Source organism: Lithobates pipiens, unplaced genomic scaffold (assembly GCF_037356315.1).
Source record: "Lithobates pipiens isolate NorthernLeopardFrog02 unplaced genomic scaffold, aLitPip1_a1.2 Scaffold_8, whole genome shotgun sequence".
NCBI classification, from domain to species: Eukaryota; Metazoa; Chordata; class Amphibia; order Anura; family Ranidae; genus Lithobates; species Lithobates pipiens.
This window is the reverse complement of record NW_027507903.1, coordinates 441,303,899-441,326,677: the sequence shown is the minus strand read 5'-3', so window position 1 is coordinate 441,326,677 and position 22,779 is coordinate 441,303,899. Positions and strand designations below refer to the sequence as shown.

At 45.3% G+C, this 22,779-nt stretch overlaps 1 protein-coding gene across 1 annotated transcript; it reads left to right on the top strand.

Annotated features, from left to right (window-relative positions):
- The first annotated feature begins 466 nt into the window (after positions 1 to 466).
- Positions 467 to 10,393, top strand: LOC143962223 (zona pellucida sperm-binding protein 4-like). Its single transcript, XM_077471554.1, has 8 exons — positions 467 to 835; positions 2,154 to 2,275; positions 8,092 to 8,188; positions 8,428 to 8,586; positions 9,014 to 9,204; positions 9,915 to 10,012; positions 10,081 to 10,208; positions 10,335 to 10,393. Exons 1-8 carry the CDS (start codon positions 667 to 669, stop codon positions 10,391 to 10,393), a joined length of 1,023 nt encoding a protein of 340 aa, XP_077327680.1. The 5' UTR covers positions 467 to 666.
- The last annotated feature ends 12,386 nt before the right edge of the window (positions 10,394 to 22,779 follow it).

Genomic DNA, 22,779 nt, shown 5'->3' with positions numbered 1-22,779 from the left:
ATATCACACGACTCCCTTTTCGTTTTCTACTAATTTTATTTAAAGTGTACATAATTTATATTCACGACAATGTACAGCAGTGGGATGTGCTGTACATTGCCGCGTGCTTCGGCCCAATAAACTGTGATAAAACACAGCTTTTAATCGCAGCACAGCCATAGGCTGCATAGCAGTGTGAATGGGACACAAAGGGAACGATTTTTTCTTGTGTGTCCCTGCAGTGACAGACATTTTACCATGCTGTAAAACATCTGTCATAGTATACGGCAGTGGTCATCAACTCTGTCCTCAGGGCCCACTAACAGGCCAGGTTTTATGTATTACCTTGGGGGGGATGCAGACTAGAATACTGCAATCACTGAGCAGCAAATGTTATCACCTGTGATGTATTTTAGTTATCTTGTAAACCTGGTCTGTTAGTCCTGAGGACAGGGTTGATGACCACTGGTATACAGTGTGAATTGACCCTCACTGTGCATGAGGCCATAGGATGGGCTTTACAGGCTGTCAGCAGAGGGGCTGGTGTGCTTGTGCCAGAGGCCAAATTGTATTAAGATCACCTGTGTGCATATTACTCCCTGTTCAAACAGATTGAAGCCCTGCCCTCTCTGCAGACTATAAATCTCTGGTCAGGACCAAACCTTAGTATTGGAAGCAGTGTCAAAAATGGTTTATTTTAGGGAAGGAGTGGGGTTTGCACTGCTGTTTTGGAGTTTAGCATGGCTGTTGTGTGATGCGAAAGGCTATTGGGATAGTTCATCTCACCTCCACTGTGCTCCGAACAAAATGGAGTTGTCGTTTTCCATCTCTGCTGAAGATGTTGCGTTTGTACTTGGTAAGTAATTTTTAAAACTGCGTTCACTTTGCTTTTTGTGGGTGAAAAGGGGTGCTGCCAAGCGTAGGGGTGGTGTGCATAATACAAATTTCTATAGAAGACTTGGTAAGATTTATGCAATCGGCTGTGGGTGGAAAGCCCTATATAAAGAAATGAGAGGCTGCCAGTGCTTGCTATTTTGCAGAAATTTGCTGTTTAAATGCAGGTGTGACTGAGTTCTATATAGTCAGCTAGTTCAGTAGGGTTTGGGCGAATTTCAGTGTATGGACATACTGGGTGTACAGAAGTCAATCAGCCTATTAACTTTTGTAAAAATTTCTGCACAATCAGCGCTGCTGGCTATAGTGCAGGTCTCCCTGCTGTTTGAAAACAATAGCTCAGCAGGAGTGATTTTCCCCAATTCACTTTCAATATGTAAATTTTGCTTTTTAGTTTTGGATAGTGGAGAGGGGTTGGAACCCACTGTCAGGTTTTTATTGCTGTCTCCTCATTAGGGAGATTAACCCTCTTTGTCCTGTTTTAACATTGTCACTAAATGTAAAAATAATCCCAAATGGGGACTAATTCTGGGTTCCCTTAATCTACAGGAATTTCCTCACATCCTGTTTTGGGTATAGGACAGGAAGTGAAGGTTAATCTCTCCAATGGGACACAGATGGCAAAGATAAAACTTTACAGGGGTTATAAACCTCCCTTGCTTTATCCAAACTAGAGGTGTGTGTGTGTGTGTCTTCCCCCTCCCCACAATCCAGCGATGCAGCTGCCTGAACCCTCGCATCGCAGCCTGGCTCATATTCATGAGCTGTGCTGCGTCTCAATGGTCAGGCAAGGGAGATTGCAGGGAGGGTAGGGTTGCCACCTGTCTGGGATTCACCCAGACAGTCTGGGTTTTGAATTGTGACTTAAACCCTGACATACTAATCAAAGAAGAATGTGACATGGAACCGGGCTTGACAGGAGGGTGAGGGGGCACTATGTGCACCACATTACTACTCTCTCTGGAGTGCCCAAAGGTGTCCCAGGTATGTTACAATCCTATAGTGTATACTAAAAAGCGCTACTGTGTGCCATTTGAGTGTTTGGGTTTGGCTTGAAGAAACAGTGGCAACCCTAAGGGAGGGGTAGAGGAGAACTTCTGCTTGAGTCGCCTAGGCAGGTCACCACATGGGTTTGAGGACTGAAATACTGTGGAGGGCTTCTGACTTGTTTACTAGTCTTGGACTTTTCAAATGTATGTGAGAAGACACTGGTGCTAGTTGGCCTTTATGTCAAACCATAATTGAAATGCATCTTAACTGGCATATCATGTTCTGTTCAGATTTCCAGGATGAATTTCAGCATCTAGAAAATGATTCTGCATGCGGGCTCTGGGTAGGACAGAAACCTAATAACACAATGGTGGTTGGTGCTGCCTATGATGGATGCTACGTAAGAGAAGTGGTAAGCGTTGCATCAGGGGTTTATGTCGTGGGCCAACTCAGCTTTCAAATACATAAAATTGGCCAGTGGTCCTAATTAGAATTCAGAAAAATTCTTAACTTGTGTTGCGTTATGCTAATTGGTAGTACCTTATTTAAACTAACCTTTTTAGTTTTGGAGTGTAGGAAGTACTGATTTCCTAAAGAGGAAATAAAATGCCGCGCTAGAAAAAATACAAAAAAATAAGCTGCAACTAAAACGCATTCAAATATCACTATGGTCTGCATAAGTATTATAAAATATTATTGTGCTAAAACAGTAAGTGCTTGAAATAACTCAAGTGAATAAATTCATATAATCCAAAAAATATTGTTGCTCTGAAATGGTGAATACTCAGAAAAATCAATTATATTGAATTCAATATATCAATCACAAAAAAGCATGTGCCTGAAAATGATCCATGTAGTGAAAAACTAATCCCTGCAATACAACAAATGTCCAACTAAAAGTTCATTCTAAAGCCTCATACACACGGTCGGACTTGTACAAACTTTTCCGTGGACTTTTGTACAAAGAGCGTGGTCCACAAGTTTGTATTGCATACACACGGTCGGACTTTTTGACAACAAACACGAACGTGGTGACGTCACAACGTACGGACGCCACTTCAAAAGAGGACGTTCAATGACTCCAGCGCCACCTTTTGGTCAACTTCTGTATTGTAGTCTGATCGTTTGCATAGGTTCTAAGCATGCGTGTTTGTACCTTGTACAAAAGTCTGATGCTTTTGCGTACACGGTTGGACTTTGCTCCATCGGACTTTTGTTGCCAGAAAGTTTGTCCGTTCGCACAGCCAACAAAAGTCCGATGAAAACAGAAAGTTTGTCCGATGGAGCGTACACACAGTCGGATGTTGCTCCAAAACAGCTAATTTGCGTGTTGTCAAAAAGTCCGACCGTGTGTACGGGCCTTAAGCCAAATAGTGATCAAAAAATTTCATCCATAATCAAAAAAAAAAAAAAAAAATTGAAAAGAAACCTATGTTCAGTCCCAAAGATTAGATGCTAGTGTTGATCCCGTCTCCTTATCACCAAACTTCCAGGCAGAGAAAGTGAGGGTCCTTACCAGAGCCGATGGACTGCCTCACGAGCGGAGTCTGCAACATAGGCAGATACAGCCTTCTGCAGGGACAGATGGATCTTCTGTGGTCACGAACAACTCTGGCGGCTTCTGGAAACAAACGAGACACAGGCAGCCGAGCGGCGCCAAGCTTGCCAATCCTTGCTCTAATCCAGCGTCTCTCTAGGGAACAACCAGGGGCTCTCTCCAATGAAAGGCAGCGAGCAGAGACTTTTCAGCCAATGGGTCACCAAATCTGAAAAAACACGCTTGGGCCAGCCGGCCATGAGCGACAACTGATGGGGGGGGGGGGGGGGGGGGTGAAGGAAATGGGCTCCAATTGTGAAATACCGTTTAGGTAAAGGTTTATTCCTTAAAACGGGACTGGTGATGTTAACAGAGTACAAAAATTGTTGCACAAATATACTAAATAAAAAGCCGGCTATATAAACACATGTGCATGGGGGTCACATACAAGTGTGATAGTATCATCCTAACGCCTGACATGTTTTGTAATGCCTTATGTCCTCCTGGGGCACAGGTGATGTTGAACCATCACTTACATGGATTTCAGCCTGAATGTATATTTGTTGCAGTGACCACTTCCATAAGTACAGTAATGGGAGAGACTAGTTAGTTGTCAACAGAACAATTGTTACATTTTCTTCTCTTGGTGACAATGTCATAAGGAACCTCCCTCAGGAAGTATACATTTCTTCACTTCTGTTGTGTCCAGGATGTAAAAGGGAATATGCCATTGCTAATGAACTTTTGACTCTTCCCTACGCTACATGCATGGCGATGTGTCTGTGGGGGGGTGTAAAATAATTGTAACTTGCCCAATACAAGTACCTCATGAGTCTGTGGTGGATGAGGAGGCTTGGGCCTAGATCAGCAGGTTTTGAGCAAACAGGCTGAGACTCCAGAGATGACTGAATTTAGTTGTGTGGCGCTACCCCTGCAGGAGCCGCTTGTGAATGAAGGTATCTCCCTGCACAGCCAGGCACACAATTCCAGCTGTATTTATTAGGGGAATTGAACTTGGTTGGTGTTGAGGGTATAATGTGATGCCCACTTGATCAAAAAACAGAACTCTTCAGGGACAAACTACATGCAGCCTCTATATACACTTCTCCCTTTAGCACAATCTTGCTTGTAGAATAACTCCCAGGACCAGCTGGCACAGTTTTAGATGGTCTAACAAAGGCTTTGTTAGACTTGTAGCAAATGCAATTTTACAGGTAGGGACTGTGGGCCACTTTAGTTTTTTCAGAAAGTCCCAGTGCTCAGCTGTCTTACTGATACCAGCCCTCCTGGCTACGGCTCCAGTCTTCCCAGACTGCTTGCACCCAGTCCTCTCAGGTATGTCTCATCTGACTGCAACACTCACCAGCCCTCCTAGCTGTTAGCTAGATTTGCCCAACTGTCCACAGCCTTGCTCCTGTACTTCTGGTCAGGACACTTATGTGTGTTGTAAAGGAGGTCCCATCTGCAATCACCCCCCCGCCCCCCCCCCCCCAAAAGGGGCTTCCTCAAGGGCCACCAAATGCCTAACACTAAACTCCAGCTTCCACCCAAACTCCACTGCCCCCAGCTGGGTTGACCCTGAGTATTTGAGGGGACCTGCCAACCCATCTATTGGGGGATTGGTCAGGACCCTCGGAATATAATTTTTTTTTTTTCTTTTAATATTTGCTATTACACAAGATACAGCATCATAAAATATTGTGTAATATCTTACAGTACATAATGCTATTGTGATGGGGGTTTTTTCGAAGACCCCCCCCCCCCCCCCCCCAAAGTGGTTGTATAGTCCTTTTTGGGACTTTTACCTACAGGAAAGCCTATAATAAGGCTTACCTGTAGGTAAAAAAAAATCTCCTAAACCTGTACGGTTTAGGAGATGTACCCCTCGCAATGCGCCGCTGACTGCAGCGGCGCATGCACACAGGGGATTCCCGGCTGAAAGCCTGGCAAACGACGGACCCTGCCGGGAAAAAAATCTCCCGCGCGGGAGTGACGATATCGCGGCTCCGGCCACTCACGGCACCAAAGCCGCGATACCCGGAAGAAACGCAGAGGGAACATGTCGGCTCCCTCGGCGTGGATCAGACCAAATGTCGGGGCTTCGTTCTAAGGTAAGTATTTCATAATGAGCTAGTATGCGGTGCATACTAGCTCATTATGCCTTTTCCTTTGCAGGTAGGAAAAAATAAACACATCAGCGGGTATATATTTATGAAAAAAGGTTTGGAGAAACCAAACAGCTAGGTGGGACTTTATATGAAGCGCAAGGTGGGTAAAACCAAGCACGACCATCCCCGATACTTTGAAACAAAGGACAAAGACAAGTGGGACTTTGTATGAGGCATGCACCCTGGAGATAACATAGTGATAGTGAATATGACAACAGGTACCCAAAGTAATATATAAAAAGAACCAAAGACGCTGCATATAAACATCATATGACATCAATTGGCACTAGAAGGTTTAATTGTAAAAAAATATATAAATAAATAACAAACATATTATCATAGTTCATATTATAAATATTATAAAAACCCAAATTCATCAGACAGGGGTCTCTAATATTGTAAAATATGTAATCAGCAACATGATCAATTCATGCTGTGAACAACAAATTCATTCAGGGCAAATCTCTGACAATTATATTCAATTACATATAAAACCAATTGATATATAAAGTCATGTAGTGTTGTTATAATTGTAAACATAGGGAGGCAACTATTTGGCTCAAAATCCCATAGTAAAACAACGAATTGGTTCATATTGTAAACCTTTATAAGTAGTCACATTCACCACGACGTGTCTCCATAGTAAATAGTTCCAATCAGTTTGTTGGTACAGTCCAGCTGATATATAGAATAGAGGATGACAATATAATGTAGAGGGGAGAGCACCTATTGGCTCATAATGTAAAAAGGGAGGCATCTATTGGCTCGACGCGTTTCGTGGCGACTGCCACTCTTCAGGAGCAGGTATGAAGTGGGTGTCTATAAATATTAAGAAACAATACGTTGGACAAATTATAACTTGTATGCCATAGATCTATTAAGGGGGAGAGGAGGGAAAGAGGGATAAACCCCCACTTTTCCAAGACTACTTACAGGTGATTCTATACGTTGGGGCATAAACATGGCGGACTGGAAACCGGACGAAAGGACATCAGTCCCACGGGAGCTGAGGTGGACTACCCAGACACACAGCGATGGAGTTCCAATAATAAACACTAGTCCCCACAGGCGTGCCCCCCTTATTATGAGAGTTAGTGTGATCCATGTGGTGATCATCATCTGTGAAAGGAGGGTATATAGATAATGAGGTATAATAGCAGTGAGTGGACGATTTGTGTGTGTGTGTGTGATATGATAGCTGGTAAAGCTTGTGAGGGTGTAATTTGTAACATGAGCAATGGTGAATCATGATTAAAAATAAAAATGAGTGCATAATGCTAATAATAATGTGGATGTGACATGAAAAAACAGCAAACAGCATTTTTTATTTTTCTCCCTTACTCCCCCTTTTCCTTGTCAATATTTACATTCACAAAGTGATAACTAGGACGTGGCATTTTATTTATCAGTGTATCCAGACACCACCCTGTGATAGATACACATTTGTTCTATTTTTAAATACAACCACTTTAATCATTAGTTATGCATGCATTCCATTAATTGCAGAACCATAAGGCAGGATGTAGAAAGACACTCCGGGGGGGTGGGAGGGATGTAGTGTCCAAAGAGGAGGGCTATGAGCAGCAAGGGGTAAGCAAGAAAAGAGAATCTCTATCCGTTCACCACCCTCGCCCTATAGGGAACACCCCATCTCATTGAATTGATGGTCTCAACCCAGTTCTCCAGTCAGAGGAATATGCGCCTGCTGTTTCTGAGCTCCCGCCCCCCCCTCACCTGGAATAGGCATCTTGGCACTACTTTTGGTGGTACTGTTTGAGACTTTACCCCCCCCCCCTCCCCATGCCCCCTAATAGGCATGTCTTGGCTGTTGGTTCTATTGCAGTCTTGAAGGCTTTATATATCCTGTCTATCTTCACCCAATATCTAACTTTGTGGATAAATTCCCCTGATGCCTTACACCCTGGGGCACTTGTTTTGTATCCACCCAAGTTTAAACTTTTTTTTTTTTTTTTTTTTTTTTTTTTTTGGGAGGGGGAAGATAGTAGACCCTATATGTATTAAGAACAGGTGAGATGCCTTCTGTGAAGGGGAGATTGAGACTCGCTTCAAAATTCTATCCCATTCTTCCATGGTCATTGCCCCACATCTCTCTCGCATCCCACTCTACTCTTGGAAGGTCTTGCTCCATTTATTCTAGCCTCCAATCTGGCATATAGCTCAGAAATTAGTCCTTTGGATGTGTCTGAGTTGATTATTTTATTTATTTTTTGACAGTGGGGCCCTTGGTCCATTTGATTGTATGTGACCTGAACTGTGCTTGAATATTCTAGGAAGCTCCTCCACTACAATCCTTCTAGAATATTCTACTAGTTTCTAGAAGTAGTGGGAGGTACCAGAGATGCTGCCGGAGTCACTAAAACCCTGACCCAGAAAAAACTGTCTTGGCTGCCAGCCAAGCCTGACAATTTACCTAGTCTATGCAGAGACTCTCTAGCACACTAACTCAAGGGCACTACAGTTGGTTAATTGTATAAATGCTTTATTTTTTTTAAACTTTGCTAGGATGAAGAGTATATGATGGTCCTGCTCCTAGAAGAAAATGGGAATGATACAGTTGAGCAGCAACACAAGATGGAGAAAAAATGCCCAATACAGAATGGTAACCTAAATCATGTCCTGTTCCCCTGAATTGAAGAGCTGTTTATGGCTTGCTTTACCGACTTTGGGTGGTCACTGGGACCCAGGGGAAATCTATAACAACCTAGTAATATTATATTCTTTCCTGGACCTCGGTGTTCTAACTGCATGGAAGTAGATGTACTGGTCATTGTTGAAAGATTATTTATTCTTCTTTTTTTTTTTTTTTTTTTTTTTTCTTTTCCTCTCTTCCTTGTTTAGAAGTTATGGATGCCCCAAGCCCTGGCATCTGCTCTGCTGTCAGTCAAGCAGACAAACTGGCCTGTGCTGAAACTCCTGTAACCAGAGACATCTGTGAGGCGATGGGATGTTGCTATTCCCCAAACGATGCCACAATGCCCTGTTTCTTTGGCAACAAGTGTAAGTGAGCTATTGCCTTTTCTCACTAAAGATGTGTGGGTGGGGATAGTATGCCCATGGTAAACTTGTAGAGAACTTTATTGATCCATTCTGGCAGGTAGTTGCTAGCATCTCAGCCTTGGCTAAAGAAATTATTTGACTTTGGTCAAGCTTGTTCTAGACTTAAACATTGGTTTAAGTTTTGCAATGGTTAATTTGTTCTATTTGAGTGACTTTCTAATGTATTCTTTATCTTGCCCTGTTGGTAACTAAGCCATACTTGTAGTCCTTTCCAGGCTCGGTATAAGACTTGCCTTTTGGGCTGTTCTGAGATACCACAATTGGAGGTGGAGTCATCCATTCAAAATGGACTAGTGTCCAGAATAGTCAGACTTATGACTTGCTTGCAAACCCGATTTATATACTGACACACATCTGTTTCCTACAGTGACCACACAGTGCTCACTCGATAACAGCATGGTGATTGCAGTGTCCAAAGATCTGACCAAGCCATCTTTGCTTCTGAACTCGGTCCATGTGATTGGATTGGACAAGTCTTCCTGTTCTCAGCTTTCAGTGGCTACAAGTGACTCCTTTGCTGTGTTCAGATTCCCATTATCCTGTGCTAATGCATATGAGGTTGGTATTACAATATATTTGAATCAACTGGAGTTTGTGGTCATAAAGTCTGCCAGTGTCATTCATGGTACCTCCAAGACTAATCTCTTGCATATTCAATCATGAAAAGGGGGACTGAGATTGGAGGGTCATTGATTCTTGTAGTAACTTTTTGGGCCAAATGTACTGGACTGGTTTCCCTTGAGCTGTGACCACACTTGGTGAAACTGAGAATGGGTTGCTTCACTACCTGAGGATAATCACTTTATATAAAACTTAGACCGGTATTGTGTCATGAGATGGCTTCTATAGGTCATACTAGTTATGTATAAACTTTATTGTACCATCAACCCTACTCCTGTGGTCAACTAGAACATGCTTGCTTGAAACGTTGAACTGAATTCTTGAAGACATGATGTTGTGCAGGACAAGGTTTTTGCTTCATTTAAACTTTTCTTTTAGTTCTCTTTAATGAAACAAATGTAATCTTTATGATTCGAATGACTTTGATTTAGAAGATTATCTTCCAATTTGAATTTTATTTTTTTACATCCACATTTTTCCCAAGAACAAAAAGTCTCTTCATTCAAAGTGAACTGCAGGTGTTTAAATTGTATACAAATGGGATTCATGCCTTTGCAAGTGTTGCATGTGATGCCTAAAGGAGGAATTTGCATAGTACACTAAAGCTTGCTGCCTGCCTATTCTGATATTTCCTACCTTCATACCAGGTGCCTGGTAGTCCAATGACCTATGAGATGACTATTGAAGCTGTAAGAGGCATACAGACATGGCAGGGATCTTCTATCACTAGGGACAGTACAATGAGGTAAGATGGGTAGACCTGTTAGAAGCATAGTAAAGTCCTGGTATCTAAATTTTATTTATTTTTCCTAGGGTGACTGTGCGCTGCAGCTACATTCAGACAGGTACCATACCGCTGGTTGTGACGGTCAACACCTTGCCACCACCTCTTCCTGTTAGTACATCTGGCCCTCTTGAGCTAGAAATGAGGATTGCGCAAGGTAAGATTATGGGCAATTTTTTTTTAAAGCACTTTTTGGGGGGGGGGGGGGGGGGGGGCGGGGAGAATGGCATGAGCAAGCCAACATGCTGCCAACTAGTCTATTGTCTATATTGGTGTATTGTAGAGTTCAGTACACAGCATGGCAAAGTGGATCTTTTAGTAACTTATCTCTATAATTTTTAGTGGAACAGTGCCACATACAAAAATTACAAAATAATTAAGATGCTATGAACACAGGTCAGTTCTCATCCATTTATTTAAAATCAATGCTCCAAAAAATTAACAGTGTTAACATTTGGTTAGCAGTGCAACTTCTCCACTTAAGCCTCCCTCAATAGACACTACTTCTGCATACAGTTGACACAAAAGTTCAGCCTGATGCTGTTTCCACAATATAGGGGATAGGCTTGACATGATCTCCAGAAATCGTAAAGACTGGTACATATTTTGTATGGGTCATGCACATTCTGAAGTGGTGTAATATGCACCAAATCCATGCATCCGTCTAGAATGTGTGCTTTATTTCTAGCACAAGTCTTGCATGCTAAAATTCTAAATGGACATAACATCTGCCCCAGTTCTCTGAGGTTGGTTTTAATTGGCTCCACTTCATAAGATATGAACTGCTAGTGTGACTTTTGGTGCATTGAATGCACCATAATGAGAAAATGGCTTATTGTAGAACTGAATTTGTTCCACAAGTCACCGTCAGAACTAAATGTTTTGCAGATCCTTCATGAATTTGTCAGGATTAATGCCAGAAACGTGGCATAGCAGCTTATTGACTTTCATCAGGAGCTTGGTGGAGCTTAAGGCTTGTCTAAATAAGCACAGAAGATGTCTATTGCCTACACTGGCATACTGACTTGTCACTCTTAAGCCGCGTACACACGGGCGGACTGTATGGCCAACTTAGTCCGTCAGACAATCCGACGGACAGTCCGTCCTACTTTCGAATGAACGGACTTGACCACACACGGATGCACAAACAGTCCGTCGAAAGCTTGCGCGATGACGTGTACAGCATGTACGACGGGACTAGAAATAGGAAGTCCAATACACAGCAATGCAACCTTTCGCCGTGTAAATCCTTTCTGAGCATGCGCCATACTTAGTCCGTCGAACTAGCCTACTCACGAGCGGATTGTCCGCTGAAACCAAAGTACGATGGACAATATTACGGAAATTCCGAAATGCTTAGTCCGCCAGACTGCACGCTGAAAAAGTCAGCTGAAGCCCACACACGAGCGGACTGTCCGCTGAAATGTGTTTCGACGGACTAAGTTGGCCAGACAGTCCGCCCGTGTGTACGCGGCTTTACAGCAGATAATGACAGCATCCCAGGGGGACCAAGGCCCACCCTTAGAATGGACAGATGTCACTTGGTATAATATTGGCCAACTTGATTATAACAGATTATTAAAGGCGTCCTATGTGCACTAAAGAGTTCCAAGTAGCTCTCTCCCAATAGGAGCACGATTGTGCTGGTCACTCAGCAAATAATTGAGTGAGTCTCATCATTCCAACCCAGCATTTAGCCACATCCAGTTGCAGCCTACAGTTGGGAGGGGAAGAGGGTGTATTTGGATATATGCTGATTTTGCCCACTGACAAATGATTGGTCTATATAAATTTTCCCAAGTTCGTCTTTCAGGACAGCCACCTTAGAGAGACCCTGGCTCCTCCCCTCTCAGGAAACACCGCCTTCAATTTCAAGATTTAAGTCTCGTCCTCCCTCTGTTCCTCAGTTATGGTGTTTCCTCCGGTGGGGAGACACCGCTAAGGAACCTTAGCTAAATCAGTTGGCGAAACTGAGGCTACGTATCTGAAACGGAGCTCTGACTCCGTTCGGCAGTCCGACTCTGTCGTACTGACCGTCTTACATGTACTCTATCTTCGCTTGGTGAAAGCAGGAAGTTTTAGAGGTTCACCCGTTCGTTCACCCAGGCGGGTGTTACGACGGGTTCGGCAGTCTGGGCGGCCAGAGAGCTGGTTTTTGACTGACCGTCTTTTACATGTACCCTAATCTTCACTTGGGGAAAGCAGGAAGTTTTAGAGGTTCTCCTGTTCGTTCGCCCAGGAGGGTGCTGCAACAGGGTAGGCAGTCCGGTCGGCTGGGGAGCTGGACCCTCGTACTGACCTTTTTTACACGCACTCTAAACTTCGCTTGGGGAAAGCGGGAAGTTTGGGGCGGTCCATCCCTTCGTTCGCCCAGGGGGGCGCTGCAACGAGACGTCCAAGGTCCCCCCTGTGTTAGCAGTCGGCTTGGAGCTGGAGGCCGGACCGTATGACGGGCGACGTCAGTTCCGGTGGGGGCGGACTTCTTCGTTGTATCCGCGTCTTCCGGTTCCGGACGCGGCACGTGAAAGGGGACCAAGCGTTCGGCTGGTGCAGCCTCTCTTTCTAAAGTTGTACAGGCAGCTGTAGGAGGCACGTTCGCACCACTCTTCCTCAACAGGAGAATGTCTGAAGCAGAGGCTCCAAGAGCTCCTGGAGATAACAGCACCAGCCACTCAAAGGTTAGGGGAACCCTGGGGAGGTGTTCCCTTACATTATAACCAGTAGCTCCACTGGTGTTTTTTTCCCCCTTGGTGGTCGGGGAAGGGCAGTGCGTCTGGGATCCTGGGGGGGGGGGGGGGGCACTCCCGGTGGTCCTCTATGTAGCGCTGGTGTTTCTTTTTCTTTTAATTTTATGCTGCTCTCTCTTTTATTTCTCTTTCAGAAAGCCACAAGCAAGTCCCCCCCATGGTTCTAGGAAGAAGTGTCCTTCATGTAGAGCCTCTATGGGGGATTCCTGGTCCAAGGCACTCTGCAGAGAGTGTATTGAGGGATTGGTTAGGGATTGGTAGCAGGCAGCAGAACAGGGGGCAGATCTGGCGGCTTCTGTGAAGGAACTCTCTAATACTTTCCAGTCCTTCCAGACACTTTTTTTTTTTTTTTTTTTTTTCTAGTTTACAGTGGCCTCAGCCCCAGAGCACTCCTACACCAGCGCAGCAGAGTGTACCATCCAGCCCTGTGGATGTTCCTCCTGCAGGTGGAGAGAATCCAGGGGGTCCCAGAGAGGAAGCTGAGGAAGAGGTTGACAGTGTCGGCTCAGACTCCCAAGGGGAATCTGATGATGAGGGGTTGGATGGGGAATCCAGTAGAACCTCACGGTATAAGCTTTCCCTGGAGGAAGTGGATGAGCTCTTAGGAGCTATTCATACCACTTTAGGCATACAAGAGGAAAAGAGGGCATTGTCACTCCATGATCAGATGTACAAGGGCATGGGGGAACAGAAAAAACAGGTGTTCCCGGTGCATGACATCTTGATCGATGCCATCAAGAAGGAATGGCAGGATCCTGAGAGGAAACCTTTCTTTTCTGGGGCATTAAAACGAAGGTTTCCTTTTTCGGAAGAAGAGGCTCTCGTCTGGAATAAATCTCCCAGATTAGATGCTGCTTTTTCCCAGGTGTCCAGACACACTGATCTGGCCTTCGAGGACATGAGGGTACTTTCAAACCCTATGGATCGAAGGATGGATTCACTCCTAAAAGCCTGGGATTCATCACAGGGGAATCTTAAACCGGCCATGGCAGCCACAGTGGTGGCTCGTAATATGGAGTATTGGCTTACCCAAATTAATGCGCACATTGAAGCAGGGACGGCAAAGGAGACCATTCTATCCTCCTTTCCCATGCTGCTTAAGGGGATAGCATACACTGCGGATGCTTCAGCTGAATCCGTGCGAATGTCTGCAAGGTCCTCGGCTCTGACCAACTCAGCTAGGAGGGCTTTATGGCTGAAGACCTGGCAGGGGGACAATGTGTCAAAAGCAAAGCTTTGTGGGATCCCCTTTACAGGAGACTTGTTGTTTGGGCCAGGTCTTGAAGCAGTGCTTGATCGCACGGCGGATAAGAAAAAGGCCTTTCCCGTTAAGAGGAAAATTGGGGAGCAGTCAAAGAGAGACTCTTCCTCAGAAGAAGTTTGAAGCCCCTAGAACTAGTCGGCAGAGGAAAAGTTGGGGGCTCAAGGGCAAAGGGCGCGGGGGAGCAATTTTTCGCCCTCCTGAACAGCCCAAAAAGTCTCAGTGACAGGGTCACAGTGGGAGGAAGGTTGGGGGCCTTCCTCCCACAGTGGGAGATGATCACCTCCAATCAGTTCGTGTTGGGGGTCATCAGAAGAGGTTACCGTCTGGAGTTTTCAGAACTCCCCCCCCCCCCCCCCCCTCTGAGACTCCTTGTCACCGAGCTGCCACAATGTGCAGAAAAATCGTCTGCCCTTCTTTCCTCTCTGCAGGAGTTAGAGGAACAAGAAGTGGTAGTACGGGTCCCAGCAGGAGAGACAGGCAGGGGCTTCTATTCCCACGTGTTTGTGGTTCGCAAGCCTTCGGGAAAGTTCAGGCTTATCCTGAACCTGAAGCCTCTGAATGTCTCAGTCACCTACAAAAGGTTTCGGATGGATTCAGTTTACTCGGTGAAAGCACTTCTTCCACCAAACTGTTTCATGGCATCGATGGATTTAAAAGATGCATACCTGCATATTCCCATCGCAGAGACCCACCAGCGTTTCCTCAGACTGGCAGTAAGAACCGCGGTAGGGGTGCTACACCTACAGTTCAAGGCTCTTCCCTTCGGGCTATCCTCCCCCCCCCCCCCCCCCCCCGGATCTTCACCAAAGTAATGTCAGAAGTTCTGGCCTATCTGTGTCTCAGGGGAATCTCGGTGATCGCGTATCTCGACGATCTTCTCCGACACAGTTTACTCGAGATTTACAGACAACAAGAGACCTGTTAGTAAACTTGGGTTGGCTTCTGAACCTGGAGAAGTCCAACTTAGATCCTTCCCAGAGGGTCACCTTCCTGGGATATGTGTTGGACTCAACAGTACAGAAAGTCTTCCTCCCTTCAGAAAAAATTCAAAAGGTAGACAGGGCACTGTTTCTCCAGGGCAGCCACCAGATCTCAGTAAGGAGGGTCATGTCGGCATTGGGTTTGCTGACGTCCACGCTCCCGGCGGTCCAGTGGGCGGGATTACATTACCGTCCCCTGCAATTATTTATACTGAAGGTTTGGGATCACAGCCAGGAGTCCCTGGATTCTTTGGTGTCGGTTCCGGACCAGGTAAAGAGGTCCCTCTGGTGGAGAAAGGGAGCAAATTTGTCCCAGGGCCTAGAGTGGGTTTTACCAATATCCAGGGTGGTCACAACCGATGCAAGCAGCTCAGGTTGGGGTGCACACCTAGACTCCCGCCTGATGCAGGGTACCTGGGAGAGGAGGGAGTCGAAGAGATCCTCGAACTGGAGGGAGCTGAGGGCAGTAGATCTGGCTTCTCAGGACCTTTCAGAGAGAACTCAGGGGGCATCACGTAAAAGTCAGGTCGGACAATTCCTCAGTGGTAGCCTACATCAACAGACAGGGGGGCACCAGGAGCAAATCCTTATGGACCCTAACAAGAGCCATCCTCGTGGGCCGAAGCAAATGTCCTGTCCCTGTCAGCAGTCCACTTGAAGGGGGAGCAAAATCAGGTGGCAGATTTCCTCAGCAGGAGAACATTGAGAGAAGGCAACTGGGTTCTCAAACAGGAGATTTTCGAAATGATCACCCAGAGGTGGGGGATTCCCTCGATAGACCTCTTTGCCTCGAGGAAAAACGTGAAGGTAGCCAGCTTCTTTTCTATAAACAAGGGGGACGGGGCGTTGGCGGTGGACGCACTAGCACAGAATTGGGGTTTCTCCAGGTGCTATGCTTTCCCCCCCTCCTGTACTGATTCCGGCAGTGTTAAGGAAGTTTCAGGTGGAGAACACTACCCTTATTCTAATCGCACCTCACTGGCCCAGGAGGACGTGGTTCTCCATTCTGAAAGGCCTGTCTGTAGAACCCCCCCCCCCCTGGATTCTCCCAGTCCAGGAGGATCTCCTTTCTCAGGGTCCAATCTGCTGTCCTCAGGTAGAGCGGTGGAACCTTGCAGCTTGGCTTCTGAGGAAGAACTGTTGAAGGGCAAGGGCTTCTCAGATCGCTTAGTAGCCACGCTCCTAAACTGCAGGAAAAAGGAAACCAGGACCATTTACTTAAAGGTATGGAGGCGGTTCAATAGCTGGTGCTCAGAGAGCTCCTTCAATGTGCACAGCTCTGTAGCCGTTCTAGAGTTCCTACAGGCTGGGGCAGATAAAGGTTTAGCCCTTGGAACTCTGAAGGGTCAGGTATCCGCTTTAAGCGTCTTTTTAGAAAGGCAGCTAGCTTCAGACCCTTGGATAATGAGATTCTTCAAAGCCCTAAGTAGGCAGAGACCTGTTTCAAATTCCCCCTTCCCAGTTTGGGATCTTTCTTTAGTTTTACAATTTCTCACAGGGGAACCTTTTGAGCCATTGGAATGTTGCTCATTAAAACTGATCACTCTCAAAACGGTGTTTTTGGTGGCGATCACTACAGCAAGGAGAGTGAGTGAACTCGAAGCCCTTTCTGTTAGGGCACTTTTTTTTTTTTTTTTTTTTTTTTTTTTTTTTTTTTCAGGCTTTTCCGGACCGTTTGGTTTTTAAGACGGATCCGGCCTTTTTGCCTAAGGTAGCCTCTAGTTTTCATAGAGCCCAGGAGATTGTGCTACCTACTTTCTGTTCAAATCCAGTAAGAGAACAGGAACACATCTTTCATAGATTGGATGTTAGAAGATGTGTCCTTCATTATTTAGATTGCACAAGTCAGTTCAGGAAGTCTGATTCACTTTTTGTGTTATTTTCAGGGGCTAGGAAGGGTTCCAGAGCCTCTAGACGTACGATAGCCAGATGGTTAAGGTTAGCTATTGGGCAGGCTTATGTGGCAGGGGGGTTAGAACCCCCAGTTGGGATTGGAGCACACTCAACCAGGGCAGTGGCAACTTCTCAGGCAGAGTGGGCTGGTGCATCTCCTGAACAGATCTGTAGAGCTGCAACGTGGTCCAGTTTTGCTACGTTCGTGAAACACTATAGACTGGATCTTCTGTCAGCCAAAGACCAGGCCTTTGGTCGTAAAGTGCTGCAAGCAGTGGTCCCACCCTAAGGTAATGTGCTCGCTTATCCTCTCTAAGGTGGCTGTCCTGAAAGACTAACTTGGGGGGGAAAAACTGAGTTACGTACCGGTAACATCCTTTTCCGGGAGTCTTTCAGGACAGCCCCGGTTCCCACCCAGGTTTTTGGAGATCGTCGGGAACTCGTCACACGAGACCGTCAGGTAAGATTGAAAGTTTGTTTGTTTGACGTGTTCTTGTGTCTCCCCAGTTGGCCGGAGGTACTCTGGAAGAACAGAGGGAGGACGAGGCTTAAATCTTGAAATTGAAGGCGGTGTTTCCTGAGAGGGGAGGAGCCAGGGTCTCTCTAAGGTGGCTGTCCTGAAAGACTCCCGGAAAAGGATGTTACCGGTACGTAACTTTTTTTTTTTTTTTTTTTTTTTATGGTAGGTTTATTTGCCCTTGTTGGCAATTGGAGGTCAGATGGTTCTTGTAGTTGGCCACCAGGTTTGCACACATCTCAAAAGGCACTTTGTCCTACTCCTTGCAGATCCTCCCAAGTCATTAAGGTTTTGAGGTTGACATTTACTCAAACCTTCAGCTCTGCCTTTAAAAAAAAAAAAAAAAAAAAAAAAAAAAATATATAGGATTAAGGTCTGAGAATTAACTAGGCCCCTCCAGGACCTTAACAGGCTTCTTGGGACACCTTTGCCACGGCCATATGTTTTGGGTCATTGTCATGCTGGAATACCCATTTTGCAGTGCCCTGGCTGAGGGAAGGAGGTTATCACTCAAGATTTGACAGTGCATGGCCCTGTCCATTGACCCTTGATGTGAAGGTCTCCTGTCCCTTAGCAGCGAAACACCCCCCCCAAAGCATGTTTCTACCTCACCATGTTTGGTGTTCTTGGGTGACATTCCTCCTCCAAACACATTGATGTGATGCAAAAGGGCTCATTTTTTGGTCTCATCTGACCACAACACTTTCACCTGGTTCTCCTCTGAATCACTCAGATGTTCAATAGTAAACTTCAGACAAGCCTGTATTTGTATCTCTTGAGCAGGGGGACCTTGCAGGATTCCAGGCCTTCATGGTGTAGTGTTGTCAATTGTTTTCTTGGTGACTATGATCCCAGTTGGTTCTCCCTGCCCCCTCCATCCCCCCCCCCCCCCCCCCGCACACGGCATGCCTATGCACTTGTACAACTGCACAAAAGTAGTGTAACACTGACCTGCTGGTATTTGATTTGGGCCTGTACTCTGCTTTTCCACCCACAGTGAATTGACTCTCCCCATTTTCCACAGCTGTGGAACAGTATTGGTGTGAAGCTTAACCACAAAGGCCAATCCCACAATATCAATGTAACTTTACCATTACCTGGGTATCTGTTGCTCCACCTGCAGGAAAAGGAACACTGCACACCAATTGTAATTAACCAGAATGTGATTTTACTAGAACTGGTAATTCCATAACTACACTGCCACACAAGTAATGTAACCATGCAATTGTAGCACTGACCCTCGAAGGAGCTGCTGAATTTGTTTGGGCCTGTACTCTGCTAGTTAACCCCCCACTGACTTGGCTGAGTCCCCTTGACACAGCTGTGGTGCAATGTTGTTGAGCTAATGGTGAAGGGAACCCCACAATATAATAACAGTATACCTCTGTTTTCACCTGGGTATCCAATGGCTCCACCTGCTGGAGAAAAGAACACTCCACACCAAAGTACCAGAAACTTATATTTACTGGAACTTGTATTGAGTAGAGTAAAATGGTAATTACAATATTTTCACTGTCACATGAACATAATGTAACAGTACAGTAGGTTTACACAACAGATTGTACCTGTACAGTTGTCTTAAATTACCCCTTAGAATGTGGCTCCAATTGGAACTAGTGCTCAGAGGGACTACACCTTACTCTGGGCACCTTCCCACTTTCAGCACACCCTAGTAGCTATAGAAATACAGGATCAATAATGAATTACAACACAAGCCCTAAGGAGCTCCCCCTGCTTTAAGATGCAAGGCCTTGCAATAAAGGATGCACTCTTTGCTCTTTTCTTCTGCTAGCTATAGTTGTTGTGACAATTGTAATCTGACAGTGGAACAACAAGGGTTAACGTGAGATGAATATTAAAACTGTTCCTCTAGCGTGATACACTTGAAATTGCCTCTGTAACAGTGCTAATAGTATTGTGATGAATAGGCTTGAGGCCTGCTTAAACTCAGTCTGTCTATTAGATTCTCCTGCGTGGGACCACAAGTCCCAGCAACACTGTTAAAGTCTAGATGTGTGTAAGAAAATGTGGGCAACAGCCCTCACCAAACTGGGTCTGAAGAATAAATCGGCTCCACTCTGCTTGTCTCAGTCAATTTGCTGCTGCCACGCTGTTCAGCTTCACAAGGTCACCAGGAGCTCTCAGTTGACTCCAGAGTGCCTCTGGAGCCTTGCCGATCCAACCGCACTGCTATCCCAGCATGCTGTGGTGTGAAGTCCTCTTCTGGCTTTGGATTGCTGCTCTTCTCTCTGGAGACCTCATCACAGGCAGGCCATGTGTCCAGAAGAGGGAGAAAATGGCAGCACGGGGCCTTTTTATAGCCTACCCAGCATGCAGTTCAGTAGAAGGTGATTATGGGTAGGTCACCTGACATTCTGGGTAGATCAGGTCAAATGACAAAAGTAAACGCATTCACTACCTGTTATCTTTCCAACACCATGAGAAAGAAAATAACTAAAGTCCATTTTCAGTTTTGGTCACTAGATGGTGCCAAATACTAACAAATAACATTGTCCATAGGTTTACATTGTATTCACATTAACTTTGCATTTAGTAGGCAAAAATGTCAGTGCTACAAAATGAATATTCACAACTTCTACATAGTTAGTCCGGTGGTGAACCCCTGCAAGTGTGTCTCCCAATTGGGGCTAGTGCCCAGAGTGACACTGGGTACCTTCCCATTTCCAGCATGCTGACCAACCACAGTAATACAATATTAAACAAATGCAGTACACTTTGCTCAATGGCTACTCCTAGAGGTATGGTGCAGTTCCTTGCTACAACTATGCACAAGGCCTCTCGGTGAAAGATGCAGTCTTTAGTCTTCTGCTAGCTTTTATACTGCCGTGTATTGTAATCCAATGGGGTTTTAACAAGACGAAAAAAAGCAATAAACTGACTATTTAAACTGTTCTGGTGGCGTGACATGCGTATCGCTGCCTCAAGTGTATTTGTCTCTAAGCTGCACAGTGTTGGAATTCAAACTGAGTGTGACCCTTTAGTGGAACTACTGGTCCCAGCAACACTGTGGTATGAGTCCAAAGTGTGTTCACTAACTATGGGCAACAGCCCTCTCACCACACCAGGCCTGGAAGCTGGAAACCTCCGCTCTGTCCTGATCCTGCTGCCAGTCTGTGTGCTGTCACACTGATTAGTTCCATGAGAAGACCGGGACCCTCAAATGGCTCCGTCAGATGTCTCTGGATCCTTCCCAATCCAGTCACACTGTCTCTCCAGCACACAGGTATAAAGCAGGTTAGCTGGCTGTTCAGCTCCACAGTTGCTGTAGGCCACACTCTCTGGAACACCTCCCCACAGATCCTTGTATGTAGGCCACACGTCCGGGGGGGGGGGATGGAATGGCCACGCAGGGCTTTTTCTATCTTGCCCAGAATGCAGTTAAGCACTGAGTGTTCATGGGTAGGTTACTTGGCATTGTGGGTAGGCAAGTCCTTGTATAATGTAAACAATGAGTCACTTCCTGTAACACGTCTCTGTTCTTCAAACAGAAAATAAACCAAGCCACTTCTACATTTAGGACACTAGATGGTGCCAAATACCAATTTATAATACTGTCCATATGTTAACATTGCATAGCACTTACAGGCAAAAATATCAGCGCTACAGTAGCAACCACCCCAAACCATAACCAGCCTTTGCACTAAGGGGCACAATCACAATTTTACCAGCTAGCCTGCAAAACAGCCAAATTGACATTGCCTAATAGACACTGGCGCACATGTGAAAATATATCTTTAATGTGACTTGTTAGATGGGGTAAATGTATAATTTCCTATATAGGCTATAAACCCAATTCGTGAAATTTTTGAGCTGGGCACTTTTTTAGTGTTATCTCTGTAAAGCACCAAGTCCCATGTTTCTTCTGTAGCTCTTATCAGCCTGATTAACTTACGACAAGTTCACCAACAAATATGAAAGCAGCCTGAAGTTTGTCTTCTGGAAGGTTGCTATAGTTGGAGTGCTGCTTGGTTCTGAGCAGAGTTCTGCCCATTGCCAAAAGTTTATGTGGAGTGGGGGTGTGTGCCTTTCCTCCAATCCACTCCCAGTGCTGACCAGGAAGAGCATTTGTAACGTAATGTGCCCTTTCTAAAGAATATATAAAATGGAAGACAGCAGATATGCATGGAGAATTGTATCATCTGAAGCTGTTCGCTTCACTGGGGATTTGCATACTTTATCTACTTTCAGACCGGACCATTTTTTGCTGGCTTAAGACCAGACCACTCTTTGCAATTCAGCACTGCGTCGCTTTAACTGACAATTGCACGGTTGTGCGACGTGGCTCCCAAACAAAATTTACTTTTTTTTTTTTTTTCCCACAAATGGAGCTTTCATTTGGTATTTTATCACCCCTGCGGTTTTTATTTTTTGCGTTTAAACAAAACTAGAGCAACAATTTTGAAATAAACGCAATATTTTTTTACTTTTTGTTATAATATCCCTCAAACTTTTTTTTTTTTTTTTTTTCTTTGTCCCCCCTCAGTTTAGGCTGATACGTTTTCTTCGACATATTGTTGGTAAAAATCGTAATAAGCGATTTATTGACTGGTTTGCGCAAAAGTGATAGCATTTACAAAATAGGGGATCATTTTTTTTATATATATATATATATATATATAATATAATTTTTTTTTTTTTTTTTTATTGTGACTATGGCAGACACATCGGACGTTTTTGGGACCATTGTCACTTTATACAGCAATCAATGCTATACAAATGCATTGATTCCTGTGTAAATGGCAGTGAAGGGTTAACCAGGGGGTGGCAGTGTAGAGTTTAAGTGTTACTGTAGGGGGCTGGGCTTTGTGTTGGTGAACACTGATCTCTGCTCCAATCACATGGAGCAGAGATCAGCATCACTTGTTGCTAGGCAGAATGGGGAATGTTGTTTACAACAGCATCTCCCCATTCAGCCGCCCTGTGAGACAATTGTGGGTATCCCCACGGCGATCACGGGACCCGTGACCAGACTCCGGGGGGTCCTGACCGGCACGCTTGATGGCAGGGCAGCATTTTAAAATGGATGTACCTGTACGCCAATATGCCTGCCCATGCCATTCTGCTAACTTACATCGGCGTGCGCCAGTTGGGAAGTGGTTAGTGACACACTAAAGTTTCAGGTCGGGATGCTTTGTTAAGTCGTCATACTTACAGCGGCTCCTTCCTGCAATAGCTGACCCCCCCCCCCCCCCCCCCCCCCCTCTGGGAAGCTCTTTCCCAAGGGGGGGTTACCTTGTGGGTGTGTTCCAGTGTCCATACCTGCTAAGGGTATGACTCTGCCCTGACACCCACATCATTGGATAGAT